This window comes from Epinephelus fuscoguttatus, linkage group LG10 (assembly GCF_011397635.1).
Source record: "Epinephelus fuscoguttatus linkage group LG10, E.fuscoguttatus.final_Chr_v1".
In the NCBI taxonomy this organism is placed as follows: domain Eukaryota; kingdom Metazoa; phylum Chordata; class Actinopteri; order Perciformes; family Serranidae; genus Epinephelus; species Epinephelus fuscoguttatus.
The window spans coordinates 38,342,964-38,362,931 of NC_064761.1; the positions used below are offsets into that span (position 1 = coordinate 38,342,964).

The 19,968-nt window shown below is 41.4% G+C and overlaps 1 protein-coding gene across 3 annotated transcripts in view; it reads left to right on the forward strand.

The window, feature by feature from the left end:
* The window catches only part of gabra5 (gamma-aminobutyric acid type A receptor subunit alpha5), a 56,963-nt gene extending 39,182 nt beyond the window's left edge, over window positions 1–17,781 (forward strand). For all 3 annotated transcript variants that reach the window (XM_049587753.1, XM_049587754.1, XM_049587755.1), the window contains 4 exons: window positions 1,287–1,430; window positions 9,089–9,241; window positions 11,323–11,534; window positions 13,565–17,781. In XM_049587753.1, the coding sequence (XP_049443710.1) occupies window positions 1,287–1,430; window positions 9,089–9,241; window positions 11,323–11,534; window positions 13,565–13,855 (800 nt within the window). In that variant the 3' untranslated portion in view covers window positions 13,856–17,781. The remainder of the gene's footprint in view (window positions 1–1,286; window positions 1,431–9,088; window positions 9,242–11,322; window positions 11,535–13,564) is intronic.
* The last annotated feature ends 2,187 nt before the right edge of the window (window positions 17,782–19,968 follow it).

A 19,968-nucleotide genomic window follows, 5' to 3' on the forward strand; every position in this document is an offset into this window, starting at 1 on the left:
TTATTGTATGCACCAAACACCAAGGCAAAAAACTCGTAAATAAAAACTTACTCGGTTATGAATCATATTCTGATTCTGATTTTTGTTTCAGGAATATTTGAAGATTTGAATTAATGTCCATGTTTGATTATTTACTGACCTAATATACCTGACCACCAGAGTTTCCCACAGGAACACAGTTTTTTGTGGGTCTGTAAATGCAGCGTACGTAAATATTCTAAATGGAAGATTCTCTTACTCTGCAAATCCTGAAGCTTCTAACTGATGGTGCAGTCAAAGTAACTGGGACTTGCTTTTAGGTTATTTGTCAGAGATGCATAAACTTCCAGGGTCAAACATAATAATGTCATTGATTTGCTCAAGCCTGCAAAGAATTGTTGACGTATGGTCATCTCTGCACAGTGACACAGACACATTTTGCACAGAAAAAGTAAAAGCACAAATATCCACATAGTGTTGCTACAAAATATTTGTTTCATTGATTTGATGACTGATTGCTCTCCCTCTTCTTGTATGTGTGTGTGCGTGTAGACATGTATTACTCACGTTGTGGGGACATAAGTGTGTTTACACAGTCACATTGCGGGGACTTCCCCTCCTTTTGGAGACAAACAGCACTGATTTGTACACGACATCTATTGCACCTCTGTTTGTCCTGGAAGAGGGATCCTTTCTCAGTTGCTCCCCGTTAAAGGTTTTTTTTTGGGGGGGGGGGCTTTTATCCACTGTGAGGGTCCAAAGGACAGAGGGATGTCATATGCTGTAAAGCCCTCTGTGATTTGTGATACTGGGCTTTAGAAATAAAATTGAATTGAATTGAAAACAGTCCCCACAAACTAAATAATTAGATTTTAGGTTGAAGACTTCGATCACGGTTAGGGGAGGGTTAGGGTTAGGGGGTTAGGATAAGTCTTCAGGAAATGAATGTATGTCAATATAATGTCCGCTGAAGTAGTGAAATTCGACTTTGTGGTGGTGCAAAGCACACTGCACCTCCCCCGGAATGAAACATGTCATATAAATAAAGTCTAGCTAGCTGTCTTGCTCTAAATGTAACTAAACAGTGGACAAAAATCCCAAATATGTTCTGTTTACTATCAAATATGACAAAGAAAAGCATCAAATGCTCACATTTGAGATGCTGGAGCCAGTAAATGTTTGGCATTTTAGCTTAAAAAATTACTGATAATCACCAAAGTTGCATTTTTAAACAGCTTATCAAGGAAATTCAATTTGCAAAAGATGCAAAAAAAAATCAAGTTTCTACATCTGTGTTGTTTTCATAGATGCGTATCCGGTCTCGGAGGTGGTCTACACGTGGACTAAGGGTGCAGCAAAGTCGGTGGTGGTGGCAGAGGAAGGATCCCGACTCAACCAGTATCATCTGATTGGTCAGACCGCAGGGACAGAGGACATCTACACCAGCCGAGGTACAGTAAAGTGACGGTACACTGCCACCTGACCCTGGGCGACCAAGCCTCTGATTAAAGATGACCCGCTCTATCATACACACATCTATCTGCACCTGAGCCAGAGTTACATCCCTCTGTTATCTTCACACAGTAGCTTCAGGCAGCAGTGCGGATGTTAAGCCCCCGCTTCAACCCTATTATTCAGCTCTGTGTTATTACAGTGTGTGCCATCCAAAGATGTTGTGAGAAGAATTTTTTTTTTTCCAAATCAAGCAGGATAGAGACAATGAATGAATCACAAGGATTTGAGAATGCCTCCCACACATAGCCAGCTGTCTCTGGGGCTGCCAAGAGAAGAGAGAACGAGAGGGGAGGGGGGCAAAAAAAAAATCACTTATCCGTGGTCTGAGCCATTGGGTCTGTAGGGTTAATCCGCATGCAGGCCCATCAGTTGTGCTTTTACTGAGTGACGTCACAGGTCAGGGATTGGCTGCTGCGGTGGAGACACGTGGGGGGGGGGGGGGGGTCGAGTGGCATCTGCTTAATTCTGTTATGTAAAGAAGTATGATAATACATTTCTGCTGCTGAGTTTATTACCGGGGAGCCGCTCCTATAGCTGTAATATATACAGAGGTAGCTGCTTGATCCCGTACTCGCTGGGTTTACTCTGGATAATGTACAAAACGTTTACCGTTAAGTATGCAAAGGAAGCTTTTTAAGCAGCAGGAGAAAATCCAGCAGGAGAAAGACCTAGACTCAGATTAGCACGCAGGTTGCCATATATCACTGTGCGTAACTTTGCCCCCCACACTGCACTGCTCAGACTCACAGAGCCAGCATGGCCTTAATTAGCATTGCTAATCTGAGGTACAAACCCTCTTTAACAAGCCAAGAATAGCTCAGCAAAGCGCTCACAGTGGGTGCAGGTGACCTTTGACCTCACAGGTTAAGCCGAGGAGGATGAAAATATAGACGCAGGAATTGATGACAGGCAAACCTTGTAGTTTCATTACATTACACATGTCAGATCAAGACAGAAAGCGGCAAAGCTCAACAGATGGTTCTGATCCGTACTCACCAGTTGACCAACATAGCCGCGTTGTTCTCCGCTATGAACGGCAGTTCCCCACAGACACTCCAAAAACCAAACAGTAAAATCCACCACAACCGCATTTTTACACCTCGGAGATTTCCATCCACTTCCAATCCCAGCAGGCGGTCAGATCAGATCGGGGTTCGCCCAGTCGTGCCACCACAGAGCAGGGCTGCTGGCTAGTAGTCCTCGGAGCAACACAGGTGCCCTTTTCATTAAGGACATGATGCTCGTCGCCGCATCACACGGACCATCCAAACTTTTCCCCCGGTCCCTCTCAGCCCCCCTCTGCCTCAGTCATCTGTGCACCTGCTTGTAATCACCGCTCTGTTTTAGTGTTCGAGCTCAGGCAGGCAAGGATGTATGTCCCCAATCAAGAGTGGCCTGGCCTGACAGAATGGGATGGACTGTCTGCTGCACACACACACACACACACTCTGACAAACACACACACACACACACACACACATAGAAAGAGAGAGAGGGAGGCAGAGGGCGAGCGAGAGAGATATACAGGATGCAGATTGTGACAAGGGATTAGTGAGACAGAAAAATCCGATTTTGCCAGGAGAAAGCAGCAGTCATCTGTGGATTTTCTATAGTTTATCAGACTCCATGGCTCGACAGGATTTTTGAGAAAGGAAAAAATCCTTCAAATGCAATCTTCAGTTGATTAACAGGATGTGATGATTTCCCCACAAACCTGTTTCTCAATAATTTGGTTCACGCTTCCATAGTTAGAGGAGTAGTCTGGTGTGGAGGTTGTCATGTAAAGTTTACTCACACAGCTCTTTAATCACAGCCTCCACATGGACTACACAACGCCCACTGATTGAAGGAAATGAAAACAACACACACCAAGACAGATTTTTAATGACAGGAAGCAGAGAAAATACAATGAAAAAGGAACGATTGTAAAAGGGAATCCCCATCCAAAACAGGTCTGAGATAAGAGAAATGATTATAAAAGAACAAAAACACCAGATAGAGTACCTTCATCATCATCATCATCATCATCATCATCATGGTCATCATAGAAAAGACACTGAATTTAACCATGTTTCCACCAAGCAGTACAGTTCAGTTCAGTTCAGTTCGGTACTTTTTTTTTCCACTGTGAAAAGTTGTGGATGGTACCAATGGAATCGTTCCGTACCGTCCCCATGTTTGGTCCCCCCTCTGTTGGGGTACCTAGCACACAGATCTGGTACTAAAAGGTGGAGCTGTGAACACTGCAGTCTGATTGGTCAGTAGAGGACGGTCACTCTGCTCAGGGCTGAGTTGTGTCTGGTTTTGAGGCTCGTGTAACCACTGTTCATACTGTGGAGAGTTTTATTAGTAAACTGTACTAAACTATAAAATGAAAGGATGTTTTACTTAATATCACTGGGCCAACTGCCGGCAACTTTTAACAGGGTTCCTACGCAAGTATGGAAAGTATGGAAAAGTATGGAAATAAATGTAATCAATTTCCAGGTATTAAAAAGTATGGAAAATGAAAAATAAAGTATGGAAAAATATTTATGTTTCCAGACTATTACCACTGTTCTAAAATACTGTTTTCTAAAATAGAAAATTAGGTATTTCCAAAAATAATTTAATCAATCCGGGTCATGTTTTATGCCGGGCCAGAAAACATACCGCCCCTTTTACCTGATTGACAAGTGGTATGTCCAGTCCGCTACATGCTGCACTATGTAGAGGAGAGGAGAGAGCTCTGTCTTACCTTTTCATTAACTAAAGTCATATTATTTTGCGCGACGGACGCTTCCTATAATAACATAACAATATAGGCCTACTATTTATGGTGTTATGTCATTGTGTCATTTCTGTCTCTACATGGTCACGCGTTAACAATTCTCCTCAGCTCTCTGTATCTCGCACGGCGGAGTTCCGCCACACACACAGGTGAGCACGCTAGAGCGGCTCGGGCCGCATTTTCCTGGCCAAACCTGACCCCGAGCCCGGTGCAGTTTGTCAGCTGACAAAGTTATTGTTATGGACACTGTGTAAATAACCAGTAACAAACACACAGACAAACACGCTGCTCACACAGCGAAGCAGCACGGCACTCTTGGTGCTGAGCTTATGTTGCCCTCAGGCATTGTCACGAAAATAACAACTTCCAGCACTTAAATAGGCCATAGCACAAAACAGCAGCATGTCATGTGACTTTTTACTTTTATTATATTCAATAAAATTTTATTTTCCTAAATCTTGAGACACCTCATATGTAAGCTAGACAGACATTTCACCTGCTCATTACTGTGCACACATGTACTGTCTGTCCTAAAGAGCCCTTCTGGTGCCAGTAGATACATAGAAACATCCCAGCAGGCTATTCTTTGCAAGCATACAAAAAAGTTTCACGCATATGAAAATTATTTTTCATGCGTGTGCTTCACCTCCGCTGCTACAACTCCATCCTAGGGGAAACACTGCTGTGTACGTTTTGTGCAACAAATGGATGTGGTAGTCTACTGGTAGAGTAGAGAGAGAGCTAAGTAGCGTTGAAGTAGAGTAGAGCAGGGCAGAGAGATAGAAGCAAAATATATTAAACCCGGTGTTAATACAGCAGAACTGGAGAGAGGGGTGAAAAATAAATAGAGGTAACAAAGATTGCCACTAAGGAACCCTGTTTTAAGGTGGAACGTTAACTTGTAATGTTACTCAATGCATGAGTTGATAACATGAAACCATCAGTACACCTTAAATTTCACTGAGACAACTTTGACCATCACTTTAGTTTCTATTGTCTCTCTTGGATGACAGACACTTTTAGTAATAAGTGGATCATCAAGCGTTGTAGTGTAGCGTCGTTCCTGTGAGCTCCGGCAACACTAAACCCCTGAGCTTGCCTTAGGGGGACTAAATGCACAGACACACTATTTTTAAGAGACTCTCGAGAGAGTTATATTTTGTTCTGAAAATGTCAGCATGCAGCCTCGTTCTGTGGATGATAAACAAGGTGCAGACTGATAAAGTAGGTAGCAGTAAGTAGCACAGTGCTGAATGGAGCAGTGAGCGACAATAGCCCTACCCACATTTAAGAGGACTGTTTGCGGTGGAGACTCTAAGCGGACCTATGGTCCAGGTACCATGTCTGTAGGGTTACATGTTGGTCCAAAGATACCATACCGAAAGTGTTTGGAAGAAACGTCACTGTCTCAGTCACCATGAACTTCTAACAGCAGTGTTCCAGTGTGGTGCGTACCAACAGCAGTTGGAACCTAAAATTGCAAAACACTAAAAAACTAGACCTCCGGCAAGGCCTACCCTCACCCCCCAGCCCCACCTACCTGAGCAGGGTGTGTGCGGGATAGGGATGAGACGGTGTTGTTGCAGTTCACCCCCGGTGAATGTGAGCTAACCCCCAGAAACACAGCCACCTCCATATTTGTTTGTGACATCTGAGGTGAGATCTGTGTGCATTTATTGCAGAAAAATGCCCTGGGATTCGAATCTGCTCCAAAATTTAATGGGTTTGTACTTGGCCCATGCTACACCCTTTCACCAATACCCTTCTTCCATGACCACTTTTCGCTGTGCAGAGTCAAACAATACCACGCTGATCTCTCTTTACATTATCAGTTAAGACACGCCATGCCACACTGAGCTGCGCCAGAAATGGACCCTTTCCAGAGTAGGGCCAAAAGCAGGCCAACCGCCCCCAAACAGGTAGCGTTGACGTCACACTGACTGCAGCCAGCCCCTGATGACCCCCTTCTCCCCCTGAAACAAGCGTGTGCGTTGCGAGACTCAACTCACCTCTGTCTGCAGGAGACCGGAGAGAAAGGTGTTTTTTTAAAGTCTCTGTGTGTTCAGCTTTCAATAATTTTGTATCTTATAAATGAATCACTGCAGTTTGGAGTTTAGTTTCTCTCCTACGTCCTGTTTTTACTTAAGATATCTTCTTTATTTTACTGTCTTATGTTTGTTTGCAGCCATTTAGGAGTCTTATTAAGTTCCTGCTGATGAAAACCCACATTTCATTATTTTGCTGCTTCACAATAAAAGCTTTTACATGACAGATTATTAGGAGACTCCTACTGTAAAGAATTTACAGGAAATTAAATGTGTTTATCACTGAATTAGCAGAACTTTGTTAGCATTTTTCTCCAATAAAAACAAGCCTGCTAACACTGCAGGAAGGAAGAGTAAAAGCAGAAACAGGCACAGTGAATGTTTGATAGAGAGCTGCAGACAACAGACTCTTACTGCACATCTGCAAACAGCTCACCTCCGATAGGTTCCCCTCTTTTACCTGCCCTGCTGTGTGATGGAAAAACAAGCTCATTACACACCTTCAAGCAGGTAGCCCTGTTGTGATTGAGAAACAAATCCCAGCCACGCTTGGCTGACGTGCCAAATCAAACCAAACCAAACCAAACCAAGCCAGCGCTTGAGTTTGAAAAAATGTTTCAAAAACAGGTCAGTAGGTTTTCTGTAATCTTGTTGATAAAGAGACAAACGAACCAACAGCACTGGAAACGTAACCTCCTTCCTGGAGGTAACCAAATGACAGGTGGTATTACTCACACACAGCTATATTAACACTGATCTACTGGGTGAAACAGAGAATAAAGAGTTAACCACCCACACTGTCAGATAGAAACTCTGGGTTATATTTAGTGTCCATACAGTTCAATAGTTGAAAGTCATTTGCAATCCCTAACGAGGTTCTAATACCTGGGTTTTTTGTATTGTTTCAAATGATATTATGTTCCAGATTAGAGGGTCACATAGGAGTGGATTTTCACTCCTGTCCCATCCCACTCCCACAAAAAGTTTCTATCCTGCCCCAACCCCATGACAGAGTAAAAAAAAACCAGAGCAAATCAGTATAGTCAACATAGCGTAATGCTGAAGTAACTCCTAACATAACAGCTGGTATGGCTATATTGTCCATATTTTTGTTTTGTGATAATATTCTTATAGCATATTTTTCATATTTTTTGTAATGTTTTTGACTGTTGCAGTACATTTACTTTAATTCTTTATTTTAATGCTTATTGTATATTTATTGCATGCTCCAAACACCAAGGTAAATTCCTTGAGAATGAAAACCTGCCTGGTACCTTATTTTGAGTCTAACTGCTACAACCATGTGGCAAATAACTTAGTATGTTAGCTCAATGCTAACATATAATAGGAATTAACATTACCCCACTGACTGAAAATTTGCATTTAGATGGCGATGATATTATCTAGCAAACGATCCATTTTACCTAACGTGCTTAACATAAAATGACATGTATACTCATGCTTACGGACATGTATTTTCAAGACTCTGTGAAAATGAAATAATAGCTTCTGGCTTATAATAATTATGATTCCCATCCCACCGAGACATGTATAGCTGGAGACACATTTCATTTGTAGGGAACATGGCACACCCCACAAAAAAACGCCCACCACTGGCACAAAATAAACCCACCAACACGACGGTTATCTGAAGTCTGCTACAATGCCACACTGTAGTGAATAAATGAGCCATACATGAAGACCTCACCTTATAAGTAACGAGAAGTAAGTCTTTCCATTACCCTTATCCTAATCCTAACTGCCTTGCTTTTAACATAGTACTTCATAGCTAGCTAATCACTAATCTAGCAGTTCCGTCGGGACTTCTGCCTCCAGGCCAAGGAGGCTGATTGTGGACTGTTGTGTGGGTATAGTGGGCAAGTCATGAAGCTAGAGGGTGGGTCATGTAACTGCTCCAGCTGCACCTATACCTACGCAGTTCCACCTGCTCTTGTTGACCTTTTTTCTTGTTCCATCCCAGTCACGTGATGAGTAATGAAATTGACTGTCATCCCGTGGGAATCCCAGGGGAATCCTGTGACCCAGGGTATTCCTGTAAAAATGCAAACCTCATCTTGGCTCCAAAAGGATGTCAATTTATTTTATTAAAAGAAAACAAAAACCTGGTCAAATGCCAAGATATGGATGCAAATGGCCAATTCTGTAGTGTTAGTAGTAGACTGAAGCAGCTCTGTCTTTATTCCAGTGGATCTTCATTTAAAAGATGAGGCTGGTGATGATCTATTTTTTTGGTTATTGTCGATAAATCCCAGAAAATGAAAAACAAAAGTGTATTAGTCCACCTCAGTAATTTCCTGTTCCTCTTACGTGTCTGTGTAATTTCCTAAATCCGCTGCAGTTTTAGAACGTTACATAGACAGGTGATAATGGTGCATTTGTTGGGACTATTTTAAGTTGCGGATCATTACACATTTCATGTTCAAGTGAGGGTTTACAGCAGCAGGATGGTGTTTGTCAGAGTGACTTAAAATAAACAGTGTCTGAATGATGAATACTGGTGTAGTCTAATAATAGCTTTCAGTCTGTTCCCAGGTCAGATTTATTGGGTTTTGCTGTGCTGTCTGTGAGGTAGTCCTCTGATGGACACACAGGTGTTGTTTGGTTGATTTTGTAAAAAATAATATACGGCACTCCTCCACCTTCTACATCTCATATTGTTTCCTTCAGTATTTCTTTAAACTGTTTTCATTACGCCAAGTAGGGACTAACTGAAAACTAACTGGCAGCACTTCCTCCTCTGTCCTGCTGTGTACCACAGGTCAATACACCGTGATGATGGCTCACTTTTACCTAAAGAGGAAGATCGGCTACTTTGTCATCCAGACGTACATGCCTTGCTTCATGACTGTAATCCTGTCGCAGGTTTCCTTTTGGCTCAACCGGGAGTCTGTGCCAGCACGGACCGTCTTTGGTAAGCTTGAAACATGCAGACACATCAGCCAGTAAAGTAACAGTGACTGCTTCCATGCACAAAATATTCCAGTTATTCTGAAAAAGACTATATTCCTGCTAAGTTGTTGAAGTGGTGAATGAAAATTATTCCAATAATTACCAGTATACATGCAGCAGTGCATACTCCCAATAATGTACCCTAGCATGTTGTTTATCATGTCAAATATAAAAAAGTAGAACGACTGGTACCACTTGCACTTTGGCTCTTAACATCAAAATAGGATTTTTTCAAAGTTTTCTTCCCCTGGCGGACTTGTTGGACCTTACAAACACAGCCTCCCTATTTCATTCCTTCAACCACCTTCTTAGGTTTGTGTTGTGATATTTGCACATACCCAAAAACCTGTTGAAATCCAAATCTTTTATAATGTTTAAAATTGTGTTTGTCCCTCTGACCATAAATGTGGGATTCTCTTTTGGGCATGCATCTCTACCCCAGCCCCCAGCCCAGCATTGGCAAGTTGGTTTGTGTACAACATATCCATGACAACGCACATAGCCGACCGTAAACAGACAAGAGGCTATGTGTCACAAACAGCGGTAAAAATCCCAGTTGAGAAACATATCCTGAATGCACTGTAAACATGTCCAAAGAATGCTCCTAAATATCCCACGTCTTAATCGGAAAACACTAAATGACCCGTATCTAATACAGAATAGTAATGGAATATTGGTGTGCATGTAAACATACCTAATTATGTACTTAAAGGAAAACTTCACCCACACAATGACCACTTGTTTATCAATTACTTATGTGTTACCTTGCATATGTGCCGCCACGATGAATAAAGAATCCAAAAATGTTGAACATTCTTGATCAATTAAAGTCATAGGGGTCTGCATTTAACAACAGCACACTTATATCAAAATATCTGTTTACAAACTCTGACACAATTCACGCAGTACAATCCGAGTCTCATTTATGTAGTGGTTTGCTTAGCACTTCCTAAACACAGGCGATTTTGCTAAAACCTTATGATTAAAACACTTCCGCATGAATAGTCTCATGTATGGACGAGTAGCACGCCTGGGCAACTCAATGGAACGCACAAGCAGTGTTCAAACGCACACACTTGTATGCGCAGATTTTTCAACTTGTAGGTTTTAGCAAAAAAAAAAAAAAAAAAGGAAGTACTGAGCACACGACTGGATGAATGAGACTTGGAATTTACTGCGTGACGGAGGCAACCTTCTGTTGGAAGACAGGCTTTGTCAGGTCAGACGTTATCTTCTGCCTTCAGCCTACATGTGGTAAATTTACAGTCATGATCCAGTGTTGGCAAAAAATGTTGCTGCACATTCCTGAACCGCTGTTGGCATTGTTAACAAGCATTAGCTCGGAGGGCTAACTTGGCTTGTTTGCTTCCCATCTGGCCAGCAACATCCTTAGACGCTAGGGATGTTGCTGAAACTAAAATTCAATGTCAGGACAACATCTAATGCCAACGTCAATTTGATGTAGAATACTGACAACAGATGACGCTGATGTTTTGTTTGTTGTAAGTTGCGCTGTTAAGTAACCAAATCCAGTGTCTTCCAAACGTCTCATGCCAACGTGATCTTGACATAGAACAACGACAAAACCCAACGTCTGCAAAACATACGTTTAATGTCCATTCTGTGAAATTCTAACGTTGTTAACCACTTAAAATACTGTAAACCCGATTTTAATTCCAACAAAAAATTTAACGTCTGTACAACGTAAGAGTCCACCTTCTGTCTGATGTCATATTGACGTGACAGCTGGGTAAAGTATGTGAACGCTACTGTCACCCTAAACGTCCCACCAAACCCCTCTCAAACTCTATATTGAAAAAAAAGAACAAACAGTCGAATATTCGTATTTAACAGCCAGATTTGACTGACATAATTCTGAACCGGGTACAGGCCTATATGCATGCATACCCTGGTACCACTGCTGCATGATTTGTCGACAATGCTCTAAAATGTGACCTCCTGTTACTACAGTTTATTCTGTTGGAATAAAACCAGAGTAGTAGGCTTGGTTAGTAAAAGTGACTCAGTTTTCTTCACCAACAGGTGTGACCACAGTGCTCACTATGACCACTCTCAGCATCAGCGCTCGAAACTCGCTGCCTAAAGTGGCTTACGCTACAGCTATGGACTGGTTCATCGCAGTGTGCTATGCCTTTGTCTTCTCCGCCCTCATTGAGTTTGCCACAGTTAACTACTTCACCAAGAGGAGCTGGGCCTGGGATGGAAAAAAGGCGATGGAGGCTCAACAGCCCAAGGTATGTGCTGTTTGTGTATATGTGTGTGTGTGTGTTTTTGTTAATAAGACATTAGGGGGACTCACACCTGGCTCACATTGTGGGTACCACTGATTAATCAAGAAAGTAATCGCCAAAGTATTCAACAATGAAAATAATCGGTAATTTAATCCCAAAATGTTAAGACTTTTTTAGAAAAACAGTCAAGTTAAAGTTGCTAGAAGTAAAATCAAAGTAATGACCTGAAAGTTCCTGAAACGCTGTGCAGAGCTGAGAGGAACTGCAGAGTTGGATGGTGATTTTCTGTAGGTTCCTCACTGTAGGCGACCACTTTCACATTATACAACATCATTTGAGCCAGTGCATGAGTGGAGCTTCAACAGGTTAAAGAAACTTTTGGATCCCAAAAGAGGGAATCCCCTCAAGAGCTAATAGTCAGTGCTTGAGACAGGAAGTCCTGTACTCAATGCTTGTTCGTGATTCACCCAGCATTGGCATCACACCCACAGCCAGACACACAACCTGCAGACTTAGTTACAGTCGTACACAAACAGCAATGTGCACACTCACACACAGAACAGAAAATAGAAGATTTATCTCCTGAAATCTGCTGGAGCACATCCTGCAATCACTCCTGCTACAACACACATTTTCCATTGAGCACTCTAATATTGATCATTTCAAAGACAAATGAAAGAAAGACAATTATTGGGGCGCCCACAAGCTCACCCGAAGAGTGGGTGACTTATGTACAAAGGCTGTGTCCTTGCCACAGAAGCCATGGGATCAATTCCAACCCACTGCCCATTTTTCTGCTGCCCCTCCTCCACAAATGAGACAAGAATTAGCTAGCTTGCCACGCCACAGTCCCTAAAAATTGCCTTACCAGGTGGAGAGTGGATAGCAGCTTTGAGAATGACTTAAATTCAGCCAGCCCAAACCCCTCAGCACCAGGTGTCACAGCAGAATGATGGCCAGCAGCAGCAGTGGTTCTAACCTGCAGTGTAACGGCAGCAACAGAAAGTTTGCTGATCTGGCAGGTGTCAGGGCAGTCAGGATCCCAAGAGCTGCAGCATGTGCCGACAAGATCCGTGTCACCGCAGCCACTAACTGGGGGTCAGTCTCCAGAACTGCTGCCTGCTCTTCTCCTGGCGAGGTGGTCTGTAGCAGGAGGGAGTGAGGTGGAGGATACACTGTGATTCAAGGTTTTAGCTAATGTTAGATACATAAACATGAACTTAAAGCAGCAGCCGTAAGCCTTATCCCCAATTTCGACATACTCCATCTGCACCGCGCAGTAAGTAAAAGAACAGGGTTTGGCTCAGGAGTTGCGAAACACCGCTCTCCTGGGTGAAAGTTTGTGTTTGTTGGACCCATCCACCATCCCTTCCACCCACCCTAGTCAGACTTTCTCCACCTCAATTTTCATTCTTGTCCCACCGCTTTTCCCCTTGTGACCAGCCACGTATCATGCCGATGTTAGAGGACGGCTTTTTTCGTCCATGTCTGACGCCAGAGGTCATTGCCCAAGCCCAAACTTCAGAGCGAGACCAGGTTGTAAATAAATACAGATAAATAAAAACATGCTATCATTCTGAGGAACACATGGCATGAATGTCAAACACAGTTCTAAACTGACACCTCTCTCCCTTCATTTTCTCCTCTTCTCTATTCATTCTCTCTAAAGAGGTTTGAAGAGGTTGGTGTGGAAAGGGAGCAAAGTGAAGTCCATGTCACACATGATAATAAATAAGAGATGAATTAGGCAAGAAGAAGAAGTTCAGATCAATAAATTCACAGTTCAGTCGGCCGGTGTTGTGGCACAGTGCCAGCTCATTACTGCCCAAGGACATTGATCCCCACTTTCAGCCTCCACTGGCCATCTTTTCTTCTCCTCTTTGTGTTCTTGTGTGTGTGTGTGTGTGTGTGTGTGTGTGTGTGTGTGCCTGTGTTATTAACTCCTTGTTTTATTATGTTCGATGAATGAGCAGCACTTTCGTTTGGGCATAATTGTGTGTACGCTCAATCAATGTGTTTCTTTCTCTCCACAGAAGAAGGACCCTTTGGCTCTGTCTAAAAAGCCAAACAACACCTGCTCGGCCGGTGTGAATTACACAACCAACCTCACCAAGGATGCATCCATCTCTACTATTTCAAACAGCACGGCTGTTCAGCTCAAACCCTCTGAATCCAAGGCCCCGGACCCCAAAAAGACTTACAACAGTGTGAGCAAGATCGACAAGATGTCCAGAATAGTGTTCCCGGTGTTGTTTGGGACCTTTAACCTGGTGTACTGGGCCACGTATCTCAATAGGGAACCAGTGATCAAAGGAGCAGTTTAAGCTCTGCGATCAGGATCATTTATCCTCCTGATGACCACTTCAGGATTTCATCACTGGAACGCAATCAAAATCAATGCCAAGCACTTAGTCCTTGTATCATACATGTGTTTTTTTAGCTCATTGGATCACACTGCATGTCTGTCGCTTCAGAAAAATGTTGCCTTGAGTTTGTACATGTATAATACACGAGTTTTCAGTTTATATCATTTTAGACCTCCAGTCACTGATTAGTTTCTGCCAGATTCTGATACTTTAACATTTTAGCATTTGGCATTTATATTTGTTCCTACAGTAGACGATGGTACAGTGCAGCAAGGCCAAATGCTATGCAAAACATTTTTACAGTGTCATTACTCTAAAGCGGCTTTTACCTTTGTGACTCTTACTTTGTACAAATGGGCCGGAGGTCCAGGTACGCGAGGCCGGGCCCAGGCACATGGAACTTTGCTTCCTTGTTAAAAGCAGATGAATAGCCATGCTAAATGTGTTGCCTTCAGAGTGTGATAACTCATGATGAATGCACTGAAATCTCCCGCAGTTACTTTTTCAGAAGCCAGATTCACATCCTTCTCTGAATCATGTTCTGTTTTGGATCTTATTTTTTCTCTCAATTGACCTGACCTAAGTCCCGCCCCCTTTAGTAACGATTGCCACTGCGGACGAGCTTGACAAAAAGAAACATGGAGATGCTGGTTCTGCTTAGCTGGGAGCCGCAGTCTTTATTAGAGTTTCTGGGCGCCTGGACATATAGCTTCAAGAAGCCAACAGCAAAGACTACAGTATATGATGGAAGGACATTTTCTCCACGTTAATGTTTATGAACAAAACGACGTGAATCAAGAACTGAGGAAGTAGAGACCGGGGTTAACAAGACTATGGCTGGGTATGTGTCTCCTTTTCCTATTCTGGGGATCACTGAAGTACTCTCTGTATTTATTACTGAATACACACCATGGTGCTGACATAATGATAGTCTCTCTTTAGTGTATAAAGTTATGTTAGTTACTTTGGGGCAGCAGGTCCTTACATAGATAACATTAGCCTTAAGGTTTTCTGGCTAACGATAAATTATGTCAGCAACCAATCGATCTCTCATTTTCCAAATCTACAACGTTATTACAGAAAACAACGAGGAAGTGAACCTGGCTAACGTTGTTAATGTGACATTAGGCTAACACTACACGCAAAACACCTTGAAGCACATCAATTTTCGTAGAGCTCTGCCTACTTGAGGCCGTTCACACTGGATGCAGCGTGGTTCCAATCTCCGTGGCCGGGTCACGATCTGCAGTGATAGTTTAAGCACCTGGTCTATTTTTCCCGCAAGCCACGACCAAATCTGGTAAGAAAACACACTGAAATGTGCTTCAACTGATATAACGTGTGCATTGAATATGATATAAATGAAATGTGATAAATGACAGAATACACATCCCATGCCTCCACATATTCGTCAGCTGTGTCTTAAAAGAGAGAGACCAGCAGAACCACGACAATTAAAAAATTAGGGTGGTTCCACGTCTAGTGTGATCATGGCGTAACTCCTCTTGATGTAGCTATACATTAGCTAGTTAGCCCGCAATTTACTAAAATCTTTGATGACATCACAGATTTTCAAAACGCTTTTCTTGGCTTGAGGAAAGTTTTACAAACATAAAATCTCTATGGATCAAAAATTCATAATAGAAAGAATTGGAATTGACCTTGTTTGCAGTTTGATGCTTTCTGGGCCACCGGAAATTTTTTCAATGTAATACTGCAAGTAGCCACTGGGACAAAAATGGCTGCAAGGCTGAGCAGCGTTCCTGGAGGCCTGATCTATATATCACAGTAAACGGGAATGTTTACAGAGGTTCTGTCAGGTTCCAAGCCTGCTCAACTGTTGCTGGAGCACAGGACTTAGGACAGGCTAATTTTAAATGACCAGTTTTTCATGAATATAATTTTCCAACGGGGACAGAATTCAAGCTAGAGTGAAAGTGGCAGCTTCTGTTTCCAGGTCACCATGTTGAGAATCCTGTATGTACGTATGTATGGTCGTAGTTTAAAAACATGTATATATGCCCTGCTTTTAGAAAAGTACCACTAAGCCAGTAAAGTTAGCTTCTATGTTATGCATATACAGCAGCACAGTGTTACTCTAGTCTAGTGCTTCATTGACTGGATCTTGAGAAATGAGCAGAATAGCTTGAGCTTTAGCAATTTTGACAGAATATACGATGCTTTTTTAAAAACATATTGTTTTTTTTAGATCAGTTTGTTGTTTATATAAGCTTTGATGATAACTCGCAAATATTCTTGATAAATATTTGGATGCTTTGAGCAGGATCACTTTTTTTGAGTAACAGTTAAGAGACTGACTTGAGCTCATCGGGTTGTCAGGCTGATCGGAGAGACGGACAGTCACAATTTTGACCACTGTCATTTTTAAATCATGATTTGTTATTTTTAGGACGTCAGGCAAAAACATGAGATTGAATATTAATACAAAGTTTTCATCAAGTTCATTGAGTTAAATCTTAAAGGGAAAGTTTGACATTTTGGGAAATCTGCTTTCTTACAGAGTCAGATGAAAGGATTCATATCACTCTCATGTCTGTACAGTAAATGTGAAGCTAACACCAGCAGGTTACCAACAGGTTAGCATAGTATAGCTTGAAGACAGCTAATTCTATTAAAGGAATACTTTTTGGGGAAATATACTTATCTGCGTCTTTGATGAGTCTGTACACCAAATATGAAGCTACAGCCAGATGGTATTAGTTTAGCTTAGCATAAAGGTGGAAACAGGATAATGGCTGACTTGGCTTTGTTCAAAGACTAGAAATCGCCTTACCAGCTCCTTAAAAACTCACTCGTAAGCGTGCTGCATCTTATTTGTTTAATGCATACAAAGCCAGTGATGAGACTCCAGCAAGTTGTTGCACCAGCTATGTGTCAAAACATAGCATTAATTCACGATGTAGAGAATGAGAAGTATGTTCCTTATTAAGTGTTGTCATGGGAAAGAGAAACAAGAGAACTGCCAGATGGAAATGTGTTTGGTATTTCTATCAGGAGTAACAGTATAATTTACTTTCTTTCTTTCTTTTTTTGCTTTTCTCCTTCATTTTACCAAAATGGTGCACATGAAATATCAGTCTCTCTAATAACATTTTAATAATAAAGTAGAGATGGTGCAACTTCAGAAAGTTACAACTACTTACAACTTTGTGTCAACTTTAGATTAGATTTAAAAAGCTTGTTTTAACATTTCGGTTTTACACCTCCAAAACACTTGGCGGTGCTGGGGTTTCTGTGAAATGCAGTAAAGTTTGATTGATTCAACTAAAATGCCTATAACACACATAAAAATGGCTTAACCCTTTGAAACGTTGAGCGACATCACTTTTTCTTTGCTGCTTTCAGACACCTTTCGCAAGTATTTAAACCTATGAGCCCTGAGTAAATTGGTGCGATTTCTTATAATTATTATTATTAAATTTTAAAATTATGTTACTTTTTTTTTTTTTTTGGGGTGGCACGGTGGTGTGGTGGTTAGCACTCTCGCCTCACAGCAAGAGGGTTGCCGGTTCGATCCCGGGCGTGGGAGCCCTTCTGTGTGGAGTTTGCATGTTCTCCCCATGTCAGCGTGGGTTCTCTCTGGGCACTCCGGCTTCCTCCCACAGTCCAAAGACATGCAGATTGGGGACTAGGTTAATTGGTGACTCTAAATTGTCCGTAGGTGTGAATGTGAGTGTGAATGGTTGTCTGTCTCTATGTGTCAGCCCTGCGATAGTCTGGCGACCTGTCCAGGGTGTACCCTGCCTCTCGCCCGATGTAGCTGGGATAGGCACCAGCCCCCCCGCGACCCTCAAGAGGATGAAGCGGTTAGAAGATGAATGAATGAATGAATGTTACATTTTTTTTTAAATAATTTTAAGCACTTTTTCTAGGTCATTACCATCTTTCTTTCTTTCTTTCTTTCTTTCTTTTTTTTTTTTTTTTACTAATTTTCTTGTTTTTAATTTTCTCTTTCACAAATTTCTTGAAAAATTTCTGGGTAATTTCTTCTTTTGTTGCTTATTGCTTTCTCCCTGTGTTTTTAAAGCAATCAAGCCAATTGCTCAGGTTTCAAAGGGTTAATATTTATATTTAATGAAAGGACAAATTTCGGCTCCATTATAAATTGCAAGGGTCATAGACTAAACAGTTATTATTTACAAAACAAGTTTTCCCCACATATACAACATGCTAACTCTATTAGCATAAGCCAATGAAATTTTACATTGCATAGTTAGTAGTTTTCTTCTACTCATATGATGCCAGAATAAATCACAAACAAGATTTAAAATGCTATTTTGTGGGGGCTTTTTTTGTCTTTACAATTTATTGTCTCTTATCTGTGAAATAAATTTGATAAATAAAAGCTTCGTTTCCACGAAGGGAAATGGTTTCAGCTTACAAAAATAAACAGGAAGTCTGCATCGCTGCAACGTGTAGGCTAGTTACTTTTCTAGGGCTGTGTATCAGGCCACAGCGCAATGTACGCCATAGAGCCTATGCCGAAGGTACAACATCAGTTGCTTTATGACCTTTACAGGTGCTGGAAAGAAGGGGTTTACACTTTATAACTAAATATTTCACATACCATGTACCTGGCAAGTCCTGTTTCTGTCCCAGTAATGTTTCAAGCATATATTCCAAACTACTGGATGGTGAAAAACAGACATATTTACATATATTTACAGATCTACGAACACCAGTCATGTACGTAAGTGGAAACGAGGTGTCTTTATGCTAAGCTAAGCTAATGGTCCCCTGGCTCCAGCTTCATATACAGCGTACAGACACGAGAGATGTATCAGTCTTTTCGTCCAACTTTAAGCAAGAAAGCAAATAAGTGTATTGAACGAAATAACTCCACCTCACCTGAACACAGCTTTTTCTGTCATACTTCAGAAGTTGCATGCACTGCACTCACTTCAGCAGAGTGTGTGTGGCAGTCTTTACAGTTTGAACACTTAGAGTTTGAGCCTGTCGTCTGTTTGGGTGAAGGACTGAAATATGAATGTTATCATGTGACTTTAAGCCTTCTGTGTGGCCTGCCTCTATTTAATAAGTTAATGGAGCACACCAGTTGTATTGTATTATTACATTTAAGTGAATTTTAGGTACAGGCTGTTCTTTAAATGCAAATATCTGAAGCAATAAATAATGCTCATATAATTAAAGACTTCTGTTTATGGTAATATGTGATAATTTGACTTTCATTTTGTTGATGTCTTTTTATCCAGATTGTATCCTTTTGGCAATAGTCTTTTCTATATATGGCTATACTCTGATTCAATTTAGCTCATCCCCTCCCTCTCTGGAAGCACAGTGCTCTCTGACCATGTTTCATGTATTTGTTTAATTTAATTTATTTATTTACCTTTGTAAAAGACCTGTGCAGATGACCAATGTAAGGGTCTGGGCCACTATGAAAAGTTTTTCCTTTATTAATTGTTATGCATACCTGATTCCAAATAAAGCTTCACTGACTCCATCAGTCTGCTGTTATCGGTCAAATAGCTCAGTGATAATGAAACTTGAAAAGCCCCCGTGTGTTGTGTAATAAGGAGACTCAAAACACAGGATTGGACATTTGAGGAGTTTACTCGCAAGAAAGCCAAAGAATTAGTACATCATGAGAATTTATAGTGTCTGACAAACAAGCAGTATCAACTGACACACCCACAGCTTTCCAGTACACATGAAAAGGTGTTTCCCGTCACTTAAGCTACTGTTTTCCTGTTATTCAGACAACCAGTTCCGAGAACAATAGCTTTTTCTCACATGACCAAATTTGGCCAGAATCATTTAGCTCAAGTCATGTCAGGATAAAAAGTTTATGTAGGGTCACGTACACTATATATTCAACAAAAGGAGTTGTATTTTAAATTTATGCTTGCATTCATATGCATACTTATATTTCATGTTTTGAATTACACATAACTGCACGAGGCTAACAAGCGCTAACTTTGAAGATGTTTTGTTGTGCTTAAATTTCTAACTTTGTTTTGAATAACCTATGTTACCAATATAATCTGTTAGAATCAGAGCAAGTGGAAAACATGTTCGCCCATAGATAG